This window comes from Macaca nemestrina, chromosome 19 (assembly GCF_043159975.1).
Source record: "Macaca nemestrina isolate mMacNem1 chromosome 19, mMacNem.hap1, whole genome shotgun sequence".
Classification (NCBI taxonomy): domain Eukaryota; kingdom Metazoa; phylum Chordata; class Mammalia; order Primates; family Cercopithecidae; genus Macaca; species Macaca nemestrina.
Genome location: NC_092143.1, coordinates 65,707,676 through 65,726,500, shown reverse-complemented (window position 1 = coordinate 65,726,500; position 18,825 = coordinate 65,707,676). Strand labels below are relative to the sequence as shown.

The window sequence follows — 18,825 nt, the reverse complement described above, 5'->3', positions numbered from 1 at the left end:
CCAGTGAAAATGCGTGATTGAATTCTTATTGAGTCACTCTTCTCGGAAATCAGTCCTCCCCATTTTCTCCTAAAAAAATAGAATCCTGGAGATAGTCTAGTCCTGGCTTTTCGAGGAACAAACAACGGGGGACACAGAGAAACACGGATGCCGCAGTTTTCTAAGTGCGGCTTGCCCCTCCCACGTGATAGGTTTCTGGTATCGCCCCTCCTTGCTGGGGATTCAGGGGAAAATTCTAACGCTCCGTGGAGCCGTCCCCAGTGACGTCACGGGCGCGGCTCCGCTCCTTGACCAATCACGCGGCTGGATCCCGGGGAAGCCCGGGGCGGCGGCGGCGGCGGCCTGGGCGCGTGCGCGAGGTCTCCGCGTGGCTATATAAACATGGCTGGCGTGGCCGCGCGGAGGGGCCGTGCCAAACGCGCGTAGGGGTCTATGGGCGCTCTGTGTTCGTAGTTTTGAAATTTCTGGCGGGGGAGCAGCTGCGCAGAGTTAGGCTCGAGGTGCGAGCTACGACCTTCCGGGAGCCGCACGTCCAGGCTCCGCAGCAGCGGGACCCGAGCGTGAGGCGCCGGGCTGAGGCAGCGCACGTGTGAGCGCCGCTGAGGAAGCTGCGAGAGGTCGGGCGGGTGGTGCTCCGGGGGCAGCCCACGCTCGCGCGGACGGGAGGAAGGTCCGGGACGCGCGTGTCCTGCCGGGCAGCCGGCGCCCGTCACTGGTTTCGCTGCTGCGGCCCCCGCGCCTCTCCCCAGCGATGCTGTGGAGCCCGAACCGCACCGGAGTCGGCTGCCACGCGCCAAGCCTCCCCTCACCTCTGCTCCTGGAACCGCAGCGCCGCAGCTGCTGCTGAGCCCCTGGGGAATGCCCGCCGGCCTCACCGAACCCGCCGGCGCCGCTTCCCCGGCTGCTGTGAGCGCCTCGGGGACCGTGACCATGGCCCCGGCCGGGGCGCTGCCGGTGCGAGTGGAGAGCACTCCTGTGGCCCTGGGCGCCGTGACTAAGGCTCCTGTCAGCGTCTGCGTGGAGCCCACGGCGTCCCAGCCCCTGCAGTCCCCCGTGGGGACCCTGGTGACCAAAGTGGCTCCGGTCAGCGCCCCTCCTAAACTCAGCAGCGGCCCTAGGCTGCCTGCTCCTCAGATAGTCGCCGTGAAAACCCCCAACACCACGACGATCCAGTTTCCTGCTAATTTGCAGCTTCCTCCAGGTATGTTGATCACCCTTTCCAGCCTCGTCTGTCGGTCCAGCTGGCGGTGATGGGAAAAGTCGTAGCCCTAGATTGCTCCTAAAAAAAACCTCTGAGCCACGGGAATCTTTCATAATCTTGACTTTACAGTGAACACATTCTTTTTGTGTCATTACTGCGTGGTTTTTCTTTTCATATTTAAGGAAAGAATCTTTTCACCTAAGTCACAGTAAAAAGCTATATCAAACTAATTTTCGGGGGAGGGCTTTCAGGCACTGACTCTTAGGTGGGGGAGATAATATAGCTAAAGTTAATTTCCATGTGGAGGAAGGACCAGTTTGTACCGTGGATTTCCATACGCTTAGATGTCGAAGTGCGTTGTACTTATTTTATTAATTATGAATGAATGAATGAACGAATGAGGTATGGTTTCGCTCTCTTGCCCAGTCTGGAGTGCAGTGACGCGATCACGGCTCACTGGAACCTCGAACTCCTGGGCCCAATCGATCCTCCCGCCTCGGCCTCCCAAAGTGCTGGGATTGCAGGCGTGAGCCACCGGGCACGGCCTAACGGTGAAGTTCTTGTGTATTAAAACTGAAAGAGATTTTTAAATTTAACCAAGTCAGAATAGTTTTACCGCTTTCTAGTACCAAGTACGAATAATGCTGTTCCTGCACAATCTTTAAATGTCTTAATGATTCTAACTTTCAATTAGCAGAATCCCTGACTGGGAACACGTGCCACAGTTGACAAACAGATCAGAGTCACGCAATTGTTACAGTTGCAACTGAAGCTGTCCGACGAATGCTACTGTTAATGAGTCACTACTTTCTATCCTAAGGCTTTTTACTCTGTTGGGCTGTATTTCATGATTTCTATAAAGGTTTTGCTTTGTGATAATTTACATATTGTAAATATGCTGAATGATTTTGGGGTGTTCAGTCTTTACTGAAAGTCTCTTGGAATTTGCTTTCTATTAATTTTGTTTAGCAGTTATTGGAACTCTGACCTGCAAAGATGGTAAAAAAAGGGGAAGCATTGATTCAAAAGATTCTATAACCCTTAATAAAATGGCAGGGGTCCTTTTTGTATGTAATATTGTTGTTAGTCATACACGTTGTGAATAGATTATGTTTTTCACTTTTTATGAAGTTCTATTTCAGTTTTATATGGTATACAAGGTATGTAAAACTGTTAAGGCAGTGTTACAGCAGTGTGCAGCACCTAATACATTATTTGGCAGTTCTAAATTGTTATTCTACGTTGTTATTCTGCATATATGTTTATAAATTAGTTCTGAATGTGTTAGAATGAAATCACCGCCTAATTTGTTAAACTGTAAATCCTATCTAGTCACTGAAGTTTATTTATAAATAATAATAATAAAAAAGAAGTATTAAGAAAGAACTGTCGGAAAGGCTAAGGCACGAGAATTGCTTGAACCTGGGAGGTGGAGGTTGCAGTAAGCCAAGATACCTTGCCAGTGCACTCCAGCCTGGGCAACAGAGCGAAACTCTGTCCCTCCCCATCCCTTCCCACCCCCCACAAAGAAAGAACTGTCAAGAGTGAAAACTTTCTGGTAAGTGAGAGTGAATCACTTACTGGAGGATTGGGGCCTTACCATGCTAAGCACTTTTAACAAATTATTTATATTCTTTTATTTGTTGGTCATAATAGACAGGTAGCAAATAAGGAAAGAGGTATCTAAGAGTAAATAATTTGTCCAATGCCAGGCAACCCATAGGTGTCAGGGGGAGTTTTAGCTCAGGTCTGTTTAACTCTATTCTTTCCACAACTCTATGCTTATTTTTTTACTTGTATGTGTACGGTATGCGTCATTGAGTGTCAGTAATGAAAGGTGATTCAGAGAACTTTAGATTCCAGTCTTTCATTTTATATACCAAGGAACCAAAACTGAAACTTGGCAGAGTTAAATAGTAGCAAACTAGGACCGTAGTCTAATTATATTCATGGCACTGTATTAAATCATTGCATGCTGTTTACCTCTGAGAAACCCCTACAAAAGAGAGAAAGAAGATAATTTGTCTTTAGGAATTGGTCGTTATAGAGGAAGTGGGGTTTTGCTTTTGGGAATTTCTGCTGACATGTGGCAGAAGGGTGTACTAATTACATCTGTGCTCTTATTGGGCAGGATAAGACAAACAATAATTGAAGAATGAAATGGAAAGACTGATTAAAGTAACTTTTTAAAAACGTTATGAATCTTGTACTATTTCTTTTCTTTCTTTCTTTTTTTTTTTCTTTTCCTGAGACAGAGTGTCACTCTGTTGCCCAGGCTGGAGTGCAGTCGCATGATCTAGGCTTACTGCAACCTCTGCCTCCCAGGTTCAAGCGATTCTCCTGTCTCAGCCTCTAGAGTAGCTGGGATTATAGGCACACACCACCAGGCTCAGCTAATTTCTATATTTTTAGTAGAGATAGGGTTATACCATGTTGGCTAGGTTGGTCTCGAACTCCTGACCTCAAGTGATCTGCCTGCTTTGGCCTCTCAAAGTATTGGGATTACAGGCGTGAGCCACTGCGCCGGCCTGAATCTCATACTATTTCTTTTGCATACCAAGAATTAGTGCTTGATTACACAAGGGTGCTTATATATGTCAGTTCCTCATTTTCCAAGATAATGAATACTTTAAGTATTTGATTCTCTTTACTTCAGAATTTCATCTATGAACAGAAGTGGTTTAAAATATATATATATATATATATATATATATATATATATATATATGCACCACAGGTTTTTCTAGGGAGCAGGAACTGGAAATAAAAAGTATGCACAAGAGGGTGTTTGAGGAAATATTAATAAAAGGTTTGCAGTAATTTCTTCAATCTTCTCTTTTGTGAACGTGGGGTTTTAGGCTGAACTGTGGTTCTTTCTCTTCTTGATATTCTTCATCTTGTCTATCACCTGTTTGAGAATGATAAGCAAGGACTTGATTCCTTCTTTTAGGTCATCAACTGGGATAAATTCCGCATGATAGTTGTACTGTGCAAAGGTGTGAAAGTTACTTATGAAGCACTGAGGTCCCTTTTCATCAGCCTGTCTTCATGCTGAGACAGGGCATAGAATTTGCATCTCCTTTCCCAACTTAGAGATCCAGTCCTTGGATAAGTTCTTTGTTTCCACTCTGTCTTTATCAAAGGGATACAGTGTACATGATCACCACCTCCACAGTTGTCACAGTGCTGCTGGGCTTCATGAAATGAGGGGTATTCTTTTCAGTGTTCACACACCATCCACTGGTTGATTTTTTAGACTGTAGAGTCAGCATAAAGTGATAGTGGCCATGGCGTTATTCTGTCGGTAGTCAGCCCTCAGGAGAAAGTGCTGGTGCTCCTCTCCTAAGGCTCTTCCTCAAGGTGAGGTTAGGTTCTGCTACATTTCCATTTGGGTGCCATGCTTTCACCCTCATAGTACTCCCACACTTTGTTTTCTTTTTGATTACAAGGTCCACAGAAGCAGGGACTCTCTGTCACTGTTATTCTCAGGGCCTAGTAAGTTGCACACAGAGAAGGCACTTAAGTATTTGAATGTAGGCATATGTGGAGAGAGTAGGGGGCAATAGGTCTGTAGCCCCTAAGGGATTCTGAGGGCCATCACACACATCAGTGTGTTGAGTTTTGATTTCTTTGCTTATTCTACTTACAAAAGCAGTATGTATTCATGTGAAAATCACTAAAATGTAATTTCCACTTCAAAGTATTATAATTAACAAACTTGTGGTGTGTTTTTTTTGCCTTTTTTTTTTTTTTTTGACGGAGTTTCGCTCCTGTTGCCCAGGCTGGAGTGCAATGGTGCGATTTGGCTCACCACAACCTTTGCCTCCCGGGTTCAAGCGATTCTCCTGCCTCAGCCTCCCGAGCACCTGGGATTACAGGCATGCGCCACCACGCTCGGCTAATTTTTGTATTTTTAGTAGAGATGAGGTTTCTTTATGTTGGTCAGGCTGGTCTTGAACTCCCGACCTCAAGTTATCTGCCTGCCTCGACCTCCCAAAATGCTGAGATTACAAGTGTGAGCTGCCCAGCCACTTGTTTTTTTTGGAGACAGAGTCTCACTCTGTTGCCCAGGTTGGAGTGCAGTGGCATGATCTCAGCTCACTGCAACCTCTGCCTCCCAGGTTCAAGCAATTCTCATGTCTTAGCTGCCAAGTAGCTGGGATTACAGGTGTGTGCCACCACACCAGGCTAATTTTTTTCTTTTTAGTAGAGACAGGATTTTGCTATGTTGGCCAGGCTGATCTTTGAATTCCTGGCCTCAAGTGATGTGCTGATCGCAGCCTCCCAAACTGCTGAGACTACAGGCATGAGCTCCTGCGCCCGGCCTATTGTGTCTTTTAAGTGTTAGTGTGTCTGGAGTTGGTTCCTTCTGGTGGGTTTGTGATCTCGCTGACTTCAAGAATGAAGCTATGACCTTCGTGGTGAGTGTTACAGCTCTTACAGATGGCACAGACCCAAACAGTGAGTAGTAGCAAGGTTTATTTTGAAGAGCGAAAGAACATAGCTTCCACAGCGTGGAAGGGGACCCGAGCAGGTTGCCGCCGCTGCTGGCTGGGGTGGCCAGCTTTTATTCCCTTATTGGCCCCTCCCATGTTCTGTTTCTTTCCTATCAGAGTGCCCTTTTTTCAGTTCTCCCTGTGATTCGCTACTTCTAGGATCCTGCTGATTGGTGCATTTTGCATTTTACAGAGTGCTGATTGGTGCCTTTTACAGAACTGTGATTGGTGCATTTTACAGAGCGCTGATTGGTGCATTTTACAATCCTCTTGCTAGCTACAGAGCGCTGATTGGTGTGTTTTTACAGAGCACTGATTGGTGCATTTTACAATCCTCTTGTAAGACAGAAAAGTTATCCAAGTCCGCACTCGACCTAGGAAGTCCAGCAGGCTTCACCTCTCAATCCCCCCTCTAAACAGGACACCCCAACTGCTGTTGGGAATTGGGCAATGACCGCTCTAGTTACTTCCTGCTGGATAGGGGCGAAAAAGGGGCCCTGCAGTTGTAGTATCCTTCAGAGGTGAACTCTCTAGGCCAGTCAAAGGGCCAGTGGGTTAGTCCAGGGGTCCTCAGTAGAAGTTGTGAGTTGAGCTCATTTGGGGTTCCATTTGTAAGACCATCTGTACCTTGATGACCTCGATCCTGGAGGAAACAAATTGACAAGGAGGTTAAAAACACAGGTCCCGAAGGCGAGTAATAGCAAGATGGCTGTCACAGGACCTAGAAAGGGGAGAAGCCATGTCGCCCAACTCCAGAGTTTGGGATGAGTTTGAAAGGCATTGTTTGATTTCAGAAGCCTTTTCCTGTAAATGCTGGGTGGCATCTCATACTGGTTAGTATAAAAGCAACACTTCCCCTAAGAAGGTGCAAAGTCCTCATTTCTCAGTAGTGAGGAGGTCTAGGCCTCAGTGGTTTTGGAGAGTCACTGCTGCCAAAGAGTCTATTTGGGATTGTAGAGTAAGGATAGATTTTGTTATTGTTTGCAAACTGTCTGAGAAATCCTTTGAGAGTGTGTGGTAGTAGGATAATGAAGTAGATAAACTGGCTATTCTGGTTCCTGTAGCGGTGGCCATTCCTAACCCTATAAGTAGCGGTATTAGTTGTATGGCCCTGCGCTGACGGACTTGAATTTTGAGGGGCACTGATAGGGTCTGATTTTCTGGGGCAATGTCAATGTTGGGACTTAGAAAGACTAAGCTGCAGGTGCCTGTCTAGTTGGGAGGCAGATATAGGTTGAAGATCCACATAAGAATAATATGGCTTGGCTGGGTAGACAGAACTGGTTGTGTATGTTAAAAAGGTATATGAATTTGTTGTTTTCGTTTTCCCATACTCCTAAAGTACTTGCCAAGGTAGCTCCGGTGAGTGGCTGGAAAGGGGTGTTGGGAGCAAACTGAGTGGCTCCCTGTGTTCTATTTTCCCACTGGAGAAAAAACTATTTTGTATCTACTAGGAAACATTCAAGAGAGTAATTGAAAGAGGAGATGAGAAGGCATTCACTAGTGGTGGGGGCGCTGCTGCAGGGGGTCCAGAGGTGAATGGTCATGCAGGGAGTATGTTTGCCATTACAAAACCTGAACTGTTTGTTAAGCAGGGAGGAAGTGATGATTTTGGGAGGCCCTGAGAAGCAGACAAACCATCTGAATGGAGCTGTTTGGGTGACTTGGAAGTTGCTATGATCAGTTGGGGCTTGAAGTTGTAGGGTGTAATTATGCTGATGGGATAGTAGGTGCCCCAGGGCCAGGCCTGATAACAGGTTGCACTGGATGCATAAAGGGGCTTGGAAAGTTAAGATGCTATTTGTGGTTACAGGGCCGTGTATGGGCTTTTAATTGCTCGTGTGAATTATTTCATGAATTAAGACTTTAACCACTTCCTCAGCCTTCTCTGTCTTGCAGTGGAAGGCTTCTGTCCAATTTATAAAGGTATCAGCACAGATCAACAAGTATTGAAATCCCCTTGACTTAGGCATATGGGTGAAGTCTGACTGCCAGTCCTCTCCAGAATAGTGCCCTATTCTTTGTTCCCCCAGAGGGGCCTTATGATGGACCAAGGGATTATTCCTTTGGCACACCTCACAGACTTTGACTACTTGCTGGATGGTCTGGAGGAGATTTGGCCCTGTAAATAGGGATTTGGCTATTTGATGAGTGTTCTCAATACCTATATGAAAAGTTTGGTGGAGGGTCTTAAGTATTTTCCACTGGCTCACTTTGGGTATGAATACCTTTCCCCCTTCTGTCATTAACCACCCCGAGGGGAGAAAACTGTGCCCCGGTGAAAGTCCCCATTCTGTTTCAGTCGGAGAATACTGGGGCTTAATCTCTTGGAGAGGGTTGTTCCATACCAAGGGTCCTTCCATAGGTATTCCTAACAGGAGGTTCTGCCTGGCAGCAGTTTTGGCCTCAGAGTCTGCCCGATGGTTTCCTTCTGCCTTTTTTCTTTCCCCTTTTTGATGGCTTTGGCAGTGTAAGACTGCCACCTCCCTGGGTTTTTGCACTGCGTGCAATAACTTCATGATTTCCTTGAGGTATTTAATGGGGGTTCCCTCAGAGGTTAGGAACTCCCTTTCTTTCCATATTGCAGCATGGCCATGTAGGATTAGATAAGCATACTTGCTATCTGTATACACATTTATTCTTTTTTCCTTTCCCAGTTCTAAGGCTCGGGTAAGTGCTGCTAGTTTTGCTAGCTGGGTGCTGGTCCCTTGGGGAAGAGGCTTACTTTCTTTTTTTTTTTTTTTTTTGAGACGGAGTCTCGCTCTGTCGCCCAGGCTGGAGTGCAGTGGCGCGATCTCGGCTCACTGCAAGCTCCGCCTCCCGGGTTCACGCCATTCTCCTGCCTCAGCCTCCCGAAGGCTTACTTTCAAGTACTGTTACATCACTAACTGTGGCATAACTTGCCCTTCGTATCCCATTCTCCACAAATGGACTTCGTCGATATATAGGTTAAGGTCAGGATTAGCTAAGGGGACTTAAAAGAGATCCTCTTGGGCAGCATAGGTCTGGGCCACAATTTGTTGGCAGTCATGCTCGATTGGTTCTCCATCCTCTGGGAGAAAAGTAGCAGGGTTGAGGGCTGCACACATACATATTTGAAGCACTGGTCCCTTAAGGAGTAGCGCCTGATATCTAAGCGGGCAGTTGTCTGATAGCCATAAACTTCCTTTGGCACCTAGTATGCCATTTACATCATGAGTAGTACAGACAGTGAGATCCTTTCCTTGTATTATTTTGATAGCCTCTGATACTAAGATGGTCACCACCACAGCTACCTGTAAACAGTGAGACCAGTCTTTTAGTACTACATCAATTTCCATACTTAGGTGTGCCACTGGTTGTGAGATTGTCCCATGAGTTTGAGTAAGTCCTCCAAGAGCTATTCCCACTCTCTGTGGCATATAAAGAGCAGCTTTGTCCTGTGGGAGGGCTTAAGGCTGGAGCTTGTTCTAGGGCCTGCTTTAAGGTTTTGAAGGCTATTTTTGCCTCTGGTTCCCATTCTACTAGATACAGTATTTGCCCTCTGGGTCTCCTTGATTAGTGTATGGAGTGGCCTGGCCATCTTGCTGTAGCCGGGGATCTGTAGTTGGCAAAAGCTGGTGATCCCACGGAACCCCTGCAACTGTTTTAATGTCCTAGGGCAAGGATAAGCCAGTATAGGTTGTATTCGTTCCTTGCTGAGGGCCCTGGTTGCTCTGGCTAAGATTAGGCTTAGATATTTGACTTGTTGTAGGCAGAGCTGGGCCTTCAATTTAGACGCCTTGTACCCTTGCTTAGCTAGAAAGTTCAAGAGATCTAGAGTAGCCTGCTGGCATGAGGCTTCTGAACTGGTAGCCAAAAGTAAATCATCCACATACTGAAGGACTAGAGTGCCTGGACTTGAGAAGTGGCCTAGGTCTTGTGCCAGTGCCTGACCAAACAGATGAGGGGTATCCCTAAACCGTTGAGGCAAGACTGTCCACATAAGTTGGGATGTGTGGTCTGTGGGATCCTCAAAGGCAAAGAGAAACTGGGAGTCAGAGTGCAGGGGAATACAGAAGAAGGCATCCTTGAGGTCCAGAACAGTGAACCATTCTGCTTCCTCTGGTATTTGAGAGAGCAGAGTATGGGGTTGGGTACAACTGCATATAGAGGAATTACTGCCTCATTGATGAGTCTAAGATCTTGCACTAGTCTCCACTGACTGTTTGGTTTTTGTACTCCTAGAATTGTGGTGTTGCAGGGACTGCTGCATTTTCTTACGAAGACTTGAGCTTTTAAATGTCTAACAATATCCTGTAATCCTTTATGAGCTTCAGGCCTTAAGGGATATTGCCTTTGATAAGGAAAAGTGGTGGGGTCTTTTAGCCTGATTTGGACTGAGTGGCATTTTTTGTCCTTCAAATTGTCCTTCCAATGCCCAGATTTCAGGGTTGATTCCTTCCTCAAGTAGGGGACAACAAATGGGTAACTGGTTTCCCATATTCATGCAGATAATAACTCCAGCTTTGGCTAATATGTCCCTCCCTAATAAGGGTGTGGGACTTTCAGGCATAACAAGAAAGGCGTGTGAAAAGAGCAAAGTCTCCCAATTACAACTGAGCAGGTGGGAGTAATACCTGGTTACAGGCTCTCCCAGGATTCCTCAGATGGTAATGGACCTTGAGGTTGGCTGCCTGGGGCAGGAGATTAACACTGAGAAGGCTGCGCTGGTGTCCAGGAGGAAGTCAATTTCCTGGTCCTTGATGGTTAAATTTACCGGGGCTCAGTGAGGTTGATGATGTGAGCTGGTGCTTGCCCTGAGCACCCTGAGTCCTGTTGTTGGATCATCTGGTTGGGGGCTCCTGTCTCAGAGAACCTTTGTTTTCTAGGGCAGTGTGCCTTCCAGGGATTGCCTTGGCATAGTGGACATGGGTGAGGGGGCAGCTTGTTTCTCATTGGACAATGTTTTTTACAGTGTCCTTGCAAACCACACTGATAACAAGCCCTACCGGGTTATTGCCCTGCTCCATTTTCTGTCCTCCGTGAACCATCAAGGTTTGTTTGTCTGAGGGCCATGACTAAGGCTGCGGCCTTTCTCTTATCTCGCTTTTCCTTTTCGTCCTGTTCCTCTTGGTCCCTATTATAGAACACTGAGGTTGCCAGGTTTAATAATGCCTCCAGATTTTGTTCAGGGCCCAGGGGTCGCTTTTGGAGCTTTCTCCTGATATCTGCAGCTGATTGCATAATAAACTTACCTTTGAGGATGAATTAACCCTCGAGGGAGTTGGGTGACAGGGGAGTATATTTTCTTAAGGCTTCCCGTAGCTGCTTTCAGAAGGCAGTAAGATTTTCTTCCTTTTCCGGAATTATGGTGGACATCATTGAATAATTCATGGGCTTTTTCCTAATTCTCCTTAGTCCTTCTAGAACACGGGTCAACAGATGTTTGTGATTCCAGTCCCCATGATCTGAGTCTAGATCCCAGTGGGGATCCATACTGGGGATGGCTTGCTGACCGGTAGGGAATTTGTCCCTTTCTTTGGCTGTCATTCTATCATTTACTCGACTAAGAGACCAGGTATCTCCAAACTCTCGGGCTGCAGCTAAAGCACATTCTTCTCATTAAAGGCCAGGGTTTGATCTAACAATAGCATGACATCTCTCCAAGTGAAGTTGAAGGTTTGCCCTAGACCCTGTAGGACATCTGTATACCTATCAGGATTATCTGAAAACTTCCCCAGGTCTACCTTCATCTGCTTTAAATCAGAGAGGGAGAAGGGACATGTACCTGGGTTGGGCCAAATTCCCCTCCCCCTACAGCTTGAAGGGGACATAACCGATAGCCTGGGGGTTTTTGTGGTCCCTTGGAGATTTCTTGCTGTTTCCTTCTGGGTGGGGGAGATAAGAGGAGGCTTATCATTAATAGGAAGGGGAGCTGTAGGGAGGCTAGGATATGGAGGTAAGCTGAGAGGTCCTCCTGTGGGATGTGGATTGCAAGCTTTGCATAGTTGTGGATTATCCTTCAATGAAAAGAAAGCTTGAACATAAGGTGTTTCACTCCATTTGCCTTCCCTCTTACAGAAAAGGTCAAACTGCAGGATAGTATTGTAATTTATACTTCCCTCAGTTGGCCATTTTTCCCCATCAGAGAGAGAATATTGGGGCCAGGCGTAGTGCAGAAAAAAATAAGCCACTTCTTTTTCAGGGTTTTTGGGTCAAATTGGTTCCAATGGCTTAGGATACATTTTAAGGGTGAGCCTGTTGATGCCTGAGTGTTTTCCGTCTGAAAGAAAAAACCGCCCATGTATTTTTTTTTTTTCTCCCCCTACCCAAGACCCACACGGTCCCTGGACCCTGCTGTTTGGAATAGTTGCGCTCACCGAAGCAACAGCGGAAACACTGGTTTTCCTCCTAGACCACAAAGGGGACCAAGGAAGGTCGGATTTAGTGGCATTCTCGAAAACCTGTACCCTTGCCTTTCCTCTTAGACCACAAAGAGGACCAAGAAAAATCGGATTTAGTGGCCTTTACTGACACATTCTCGAAAACCTGTTAGAGTCCTAAGCATTTTCTCTTGTTGGTATTGGGACCTTACTCTTGTCCTATAAAGATGATATGCCTCAAAATGGAGTGGAGGGTCATACCCCGAGGGAGGGAAGGGATCTCCAGGGTTGGAAGAGTGACGCTTTTTGTCCTCTCTTCTTATCATATGAATAGGAAGGATATAATTTCTGAGGCTCCCCATATCCTAGCTTCGGAAATAGCCTTTGTTAGGTCTGCTAGTCTGAGGAGGGATCTTAAAATTCCAGATAGTCCCCCCTCTGTGAAGGGGCTTTGGGCAAAAATTATGTCTTTGATCGGTGAGCCCGCGTGTCTAAAGAAGGGAACAGAGTCCTGAAATTAATTATTTATTATGAACAATGAACTAATATTTATACCTTTTTAAAATTACACTTTTAAGTTCTAGGGTACATGTGCACAACGTGCAGGTTTGTTACTCATGCATACATATGCCATGTTGATGTGCTGCACCCATTAACTCGTCATTTATATTAGGTATATCTCCTAATGCTATCCCTCCCACCTCCTTCCACTTCACGACAGGTCCCAGTGTGTAATGTTCTCCACCCTGTGTCCAAGGGTTCTCATTGTTTAATTCCCACCTATGAATGAGAATATGCAGTGTTTAGTTTTCTGTCCTCATGAAATTTTGCTCAGAATGATGGTTTCCAGCTTCATCCATGTCCCTACAAAGGACATGAACTCATCCTTTTTTATGACTGCATAGTATTCCATGGTGGATATGTGCCACATTTTCTTAATCTGGTTTATCATTGATGGACATTTGGATTGGTTCCAAGTTTTTGCTATTGTGAATAGTGCCGCAATAAACATAACGTGTGCATGTGTCTATATAGCAGCATGATTTATAATCCTTTGAGTATATACCCAGTAATGGGAAGACTGGGTCAATGGTATTTCTAGTTCTAGATCCTTGAGGAATCGCCACACTGTCTTCCACAATGGTTGAACTAGTTTACAGTTCCACCAACAGTGTAAAAGTGTTCCTATTTCTCCACATCCTCTCCAGCACCTGTTGTTTCCTGACTTTTTGATGATCGCCATTCTAACTGGTGTGAGATGGTATCTCATTGTGGTTTTGATTTGCATTTCTCTGATGGCCAGTGATGATGAGCATTTTTTCATGTGTCTGTTGGCTGCATAAATGTCTTCTTTTGAGAAGTGTCTGTTCATATCCTTTGCCCACTTTTTGGTGGGGTTGTTTGATTTTTTTCTTGTAAATTTATTTTAAGTTCTTTGTAGATTCTGGATATTAACCCTTTGTCAGATGGGTAGATTGTGAAAATTTTCTCCCATTCTGTAGGTTCACTCTGATGGTAGTTTCTTTTGCTGTGCAGAAACTCTTTAGTTTAATTAGATTCCATTTGTCAATTTTGGCTTTTGTTGCAATTGCTTTTGGTGTTTTAGACATGAAGTCCTTGCCCATGCCTATGTCCTGAATGGTATTGCCTAGGTTTTCTTCTAGGGTTTTTATGGTTTTAAGTCTTTAATCCATCTTGAATTAATTTTTGTATAAGGTGTAAGGAAGGGATCCAATTTCAGCTTTCTACATATGGCTAGCCAGTTTTCTCAGCACCATTTATGAAATAGGGAATCCTTTCCCCATTTCTTTTTTTGGTCAGGTTTGTCAAAGATCAGATGATTGTAGATGTGTGGTATTATTTCTGAGGGCTCTGTTCTGTTCCATTGGTCTGTATCTCTGTTTTGGTACCAGTACCATGCTGTTTTGGTTACTGTAGCCTTGTAGTATAGTTTGAAGTCAGGTAGTGTGATGCCTCCAGCTTTGTTCTTTTGGCTTAGGATTGTCTTGGCAATGCGGGCTCTTTTTTAGTTCCATATGAACTTTAAAGTAGTTTTTCCAATTCTGTGAAGAAAGTCACTGGTAGCTTGATGGGGATGGAATTGAATCTACAAATTACTTTGGGCAGTATGACCATTTTCATGATGTTGATTCTTCCTATCCATGAGCATGGAATGTTCTTCCATTTGTTTGTATCCTCTTTTATTTCACTGAGCAGTGGTTTGTAGTTCTCCTCGAAGAGGTCCTTCACATCCCTTGTAAGTTGGATTCCTAGTATTTTATTCTCCTTGAAGCAATTGTGAATGGGAGTTCACTCACGATTTGGCTGTCTGTCTGTTACTGGTATATAGGAATGCTTGTGATTTTTGCACATTGATTTTGTATCCTAAGACTTTGCTGAAGTTGCTTATCAGCTTAAGGAGATTTTGGGCTGAGACGATGGAGTTTTCTAAATATACGATCATGTCATCTGCAAACAGGGACAATTTGACTTCCTCTTTTCCTAATTGAATACCCTTTATTTCTTTCTCTTGCCTGATTGCTCTGGCCAGAACTTCCAACACTGTGTTGAATAGGAGTCACTGGTGAGAGAGGGCATCCCTGTCTTGTGCCAGTTTTCAAAGGGAATGCTTCCAGTTTTTGCCCATTCAGTATGGTATTGGCTGTGGGTTTGTTATAAATAGCTATTATTTTGAGATACATCCCATCAATACCTCTCAATACAATTATTGAGAGATTTTAGCATGAAGGACTTTTGAAATTTAAGGTCTTTTCTGCATCTATTGAGATAATCATATGGTTTTTGTCTTTGGTTCTGTTTATATGCTGGATTATGTTTATTGATTGGCGTATGTTGAACCAGCCTTGCATCCCAGGGATGAAACCAACTTGATCGTGGTGGATAAGCTTTTTGATGTGCTGCTGGATTCGGTTTGCCAGTATTTTATTGAGGATTTCTGCATTGATGTTCATCAGGGATATTGGTCTAAAATTCTCTTTTTTTGTTGAGTCTCTGCCAGGCTTTGGTATCAGGATAATGCTGGTCTCATAAAATGCGTTAGGGAGGATTCCGTCTTTTTCTGTTGATTGGAATAGTTTCAGAAGGAATGGTGCCAGCTCCTCTTTGTACCTCTGGTAGAATTCAGCTGTGAATCCGTCTGGTCCTGGACTTTTTTTGGTTGGTAGGCTATTAATTATTGCCTCAATTTCAGAGCCTGTTATTGGTCTATTCAGGGATTCAACTTCCTGGTTTAGTCTTGGGAGGGTGTATGTGTCCAGGAATTTATCCATTTCTTCTGGATTTTCTAGTTTATTTGTGTAGAGGTGTTTATAGTATTTTCTGATGGTAGTTTGTATTTCTGTGGGATCGGTGGTGATATACCCTTTATCATTTTTTATTGCATCTATTTGATTCTTCTCTCTTTTCTTCTTTATTAGTCTTGCTAGAGGTCTCTCAATTTTGTTGATCTTTTCAAAAAACCAGCTCCTGGATTCATTGATTTTTTTGAAGGGTTTTTTGTGTCTCTATCTCCTTCAGTTCAGCTCTGATCTTACTTATTTCTTGCCTTCTGCTAGCTTTTGAATGTGTTTGCTCTTGCTTCTCTAGTTCTTTTAATTGTGATGTTAGGGTGTGGTGTCAATTTTAGATCTTTCCTGCTTTCTCTTGTGGGCATTTAGTGCTATAAATTTCCCTCTACACACTGCTTTAAATGTGTCCCAGAGATTCTGGTATGTTGTGTCTTTGTTCTTCTTAGTTTCAAAGAACATCTTTATTTCTGCCTTCATTTCGTTATGCACCCAGTAGTCATTCAGGAGCAGGTTGTTCAGTTTCCATGTAGTTGAGCGGTTTTGATTGAGTTTCTTAATCCTGAGTTCTAGTTTGATTGCACTGTAGTCTGCGAGACAGTTTGTTATAATTTCTGTTATTTTACATTTGCTGAGGAGTGCTTTACTTCCAACTATGTGGTCAATTTTGGAATAAGTGTGATGTGTATATGCTGTTCATTTGGGTTAGAGAGTTCTGTAGATGTCTATCAGGTCCGCTTGATGCAGAACTGAGTTCAATTCCTGGATATCCTTGTTAACGTTCTGTCTTGTTGATCTGTCTAATGTTGACAGTGGGGTGTTGAAGTCTCCCATTATTATTGTGTGGGAGTCAAAGTCTCTTTGTAGGTCTCTAAGGACTTGCTTTATGAATCTGGGTGTTCCTGTATTGGGTGCATATATATTTAGGTTAGCTCTTCTTGTTTAATTGATCCCTTTACCATTATGTAATGGCCTTCTTTGTCTCTTTTGATCTTTGTTGGTTTAAAGTCTGTTTTATCAGAGACTAGGATTGCAACCCCTGCCTTTTTTTGTTTTCTATTTGCTTGGTAGATCTTCCTGCATCCCATTATTTTGAGCCTATGTGTGTCTCTGCATGTGAGATGGGTCTCCTGAATACAGCAAACTGATGGTCTTGACTGTTTATCCAATTTGCCAGTCTCTGTCTTTTCATTGGAGCATTTAGCCCATTTACATTTAAGGTTAATACTGTTATGTGTGAACTTGATCCTTTCGTGATGTTAGCTGGTTATTTTGCTCATTAGTTGATGCAGTTTCTTCCTTGCATCGATGGTCTTTAAAATGTGGCATGTTTTTGCAGTGGCTGGTACCGGTTTTTCCTTTCCATGTTTAGTGCTTCCTTTAGGAGCTCTTGTAGGGCAGGCCTGGTGGTGACAAAATCTCTCAGCATTTGCTTGTGTGTAAAGGATTTTATTTCTCCTTCACTTAGGAAGCTTAGTTTAGCTGGATATGAAATTCTGGGTTGAAAATTCCTTTCTTTAAAAATGTCGAATATTGGCCCCCACTCTCTTCTGGCTTGTAGGGTTTCTGCCGAGAGATCCACTGTTATTCTGATGGGCTTCCCTTTTTGGGTAACCCGACCTTTCTCTCTGGCTGCCCTTAACATTTTTTCCTTCATTTCAACTTTGGTGAATCTGACAATTATGTGTCTTGGAGTTGCTCTTCTCGAGGAGTATCTTGGTGGCATTCTCTGTATTTCCTGAATTTGAATGTTGATCTGCCTTGCTAGGTTGGGGAAGTTCTCCTGGATAATATCCTGCAGAGTGTTTTCTCACTTGGTTCCATTCTCCCCGTCACTTTCAGGTACACCAATCAGACATAGATTTGGTCTTTTCACATAGTCCCATATTTCTCAGAGGCTTTGTTCATTTCTTTTTACTATTTTTTTCTCTAAACTTCTCTTCTGGCTTCATTTTATTGATTTGATTTTTAATCACTGATAGTCTTTCTACCACTTGATTGAATCAGCTACTGAAGCCTGTGCATGCGTCACATAGTTCTTGTGCCATGGTTTTCAGCTCCACCAGGTCGTTTATGGTCTTCTCTACGCTGTATATTCTAGTTAGCCACTCATGTAATCTTTTTTCAAGGTTTTTGGGTTCTTTGTGATGGGTTCGAACATCCTCCTTTAGCTCAAAGAAGTTTGTTATTACTGATCGCCTGAAGCCTCCTTCTCTCAACTCGTCAAAGTCATTTTCTGTCCAGCTTCGTTCCGTTGCTGGCGAGGAGCTGCATTCCTTTGGAGGAGAAGAGGTGCTCTGAATTTTAGAATTTTCAGCTCTTCTGCTCTAGTTTCTCCCCATCTTTGTGGTTTTATCTACCTTTGGTCTTTGATGATGGTGACGTACATATGGGGTTTTGGTGTGGATGTGCTTTCTGTTTGTTAGTTTTCTTTGTAACAGTCAGGACCCTCAGCTGCAGGTCTGTTGGAGTTTGCTGGAGGTCCACTGCAGACCCTGTTTGCCTGAGTATCACCAGTGGAGGTTGCAGAATGGCAAATATTGCAGAACGGCAAATGTTGCTGCCTGATCCTTCCTCTGGAAGCTCCGTCTCAGAGGGGCACACAGCTGTATGAGGTTTCAGTCGGCCCCTACTGGGAAGTGCCTCTGAGTTAGGCTACTCGGGTATCAGGGACCCACTTGAGGAGGCAGTCTGTCTGCTCTCAGATCTCAAACTCCGTGCTAGGAGAACCACTACTCTCTTCAAAGCTGTCAGACAGGGACGTTTAAGTCTGCAGAAGTTTCTGATACCTTTTGTTCCGCCATGCCCTGCCCCCAGAGGTGGAGTCTACAGAGGCAGGTGGGCCTCCTTGAGCTGTGGTGGGCTCCTCCCAGTTCAAGTTTCCCGGCTGCTTTGTTTACCTACTCAAACCTCAGCAATGGCAAACGCCCCTCCCCCAGCCTTGCTGCTGCCTGACAGTTTGATCTCAGACTGCTGTACTAGCAGTGAGTGAGGCTGCATGGCGTGGGGACCTCTGAGCCAGGCACGGGATAAAATCCCCTGGTGTGCTGTTTGCTAAGACTGTTGGAAAAAACACAGTATTAGGGTGGGAGTGTCCCAATTTTCCAGGTACGGTGTGTCACAGCTTCCCTTGGATTCCTGGGAAAGGGAATTCCCCTACCCCTTGCGCTTCCCGGGTGAGGCAATGCCCCCCCAGCTTCAGCTCACATGCCATGGGCTGCACCCACTGTCCAACAAGCCCCAGTGAGATGAACCTGGTACGTCAGTTGGAAATGCAGAAATCACTGGTCTTATGCATCACTCACCCTGGGAGCTGTAGACTGGAGCTGTTCCTATTTGGCCGTCTCGGAACCTCCCCCCAAAATTTATACTAGTAATCATTCTTATAAGAGAAACTGGAAGAGCACCAGGGACAGGTAGTGATTTTTAGAAGCGGGACTAGCCTCGGAGAAGAGAGGTGGGAGGAAGTTTTTCTCACA

The 18,825-nt window shown here is 44.7% G+C and overlaps 1 protein-coding gene across 2 annotated transcripts in view; it reads left to right on the top strand.

Moving 5' to 3' along the window:
* Positions 1-359: 359 nt before the first annotated feature.
* Positions 360-18,825, top strand: part of LOC105465340 (TATA-box binding protein associated factor 4b) — a 166,435-nt gene continuing 147,969 nt past the window's right edge. The window contains exon 1 of one of the 2 annotated variants that reach the window (XM_011713762.3): positions 360-1,201. In XM_011713762.3, coding sequence (XP_011712064.2) covers positions 859-1,201 — 343 coding nt within the window. In that variant the 5' untranslated portion in view covers positions 360-858. The remainder of the gene's footprint in view (positions 1,202-18,825) is intronic. The other variant, XM_011713758.3, reaches the window with a different exon arrangement.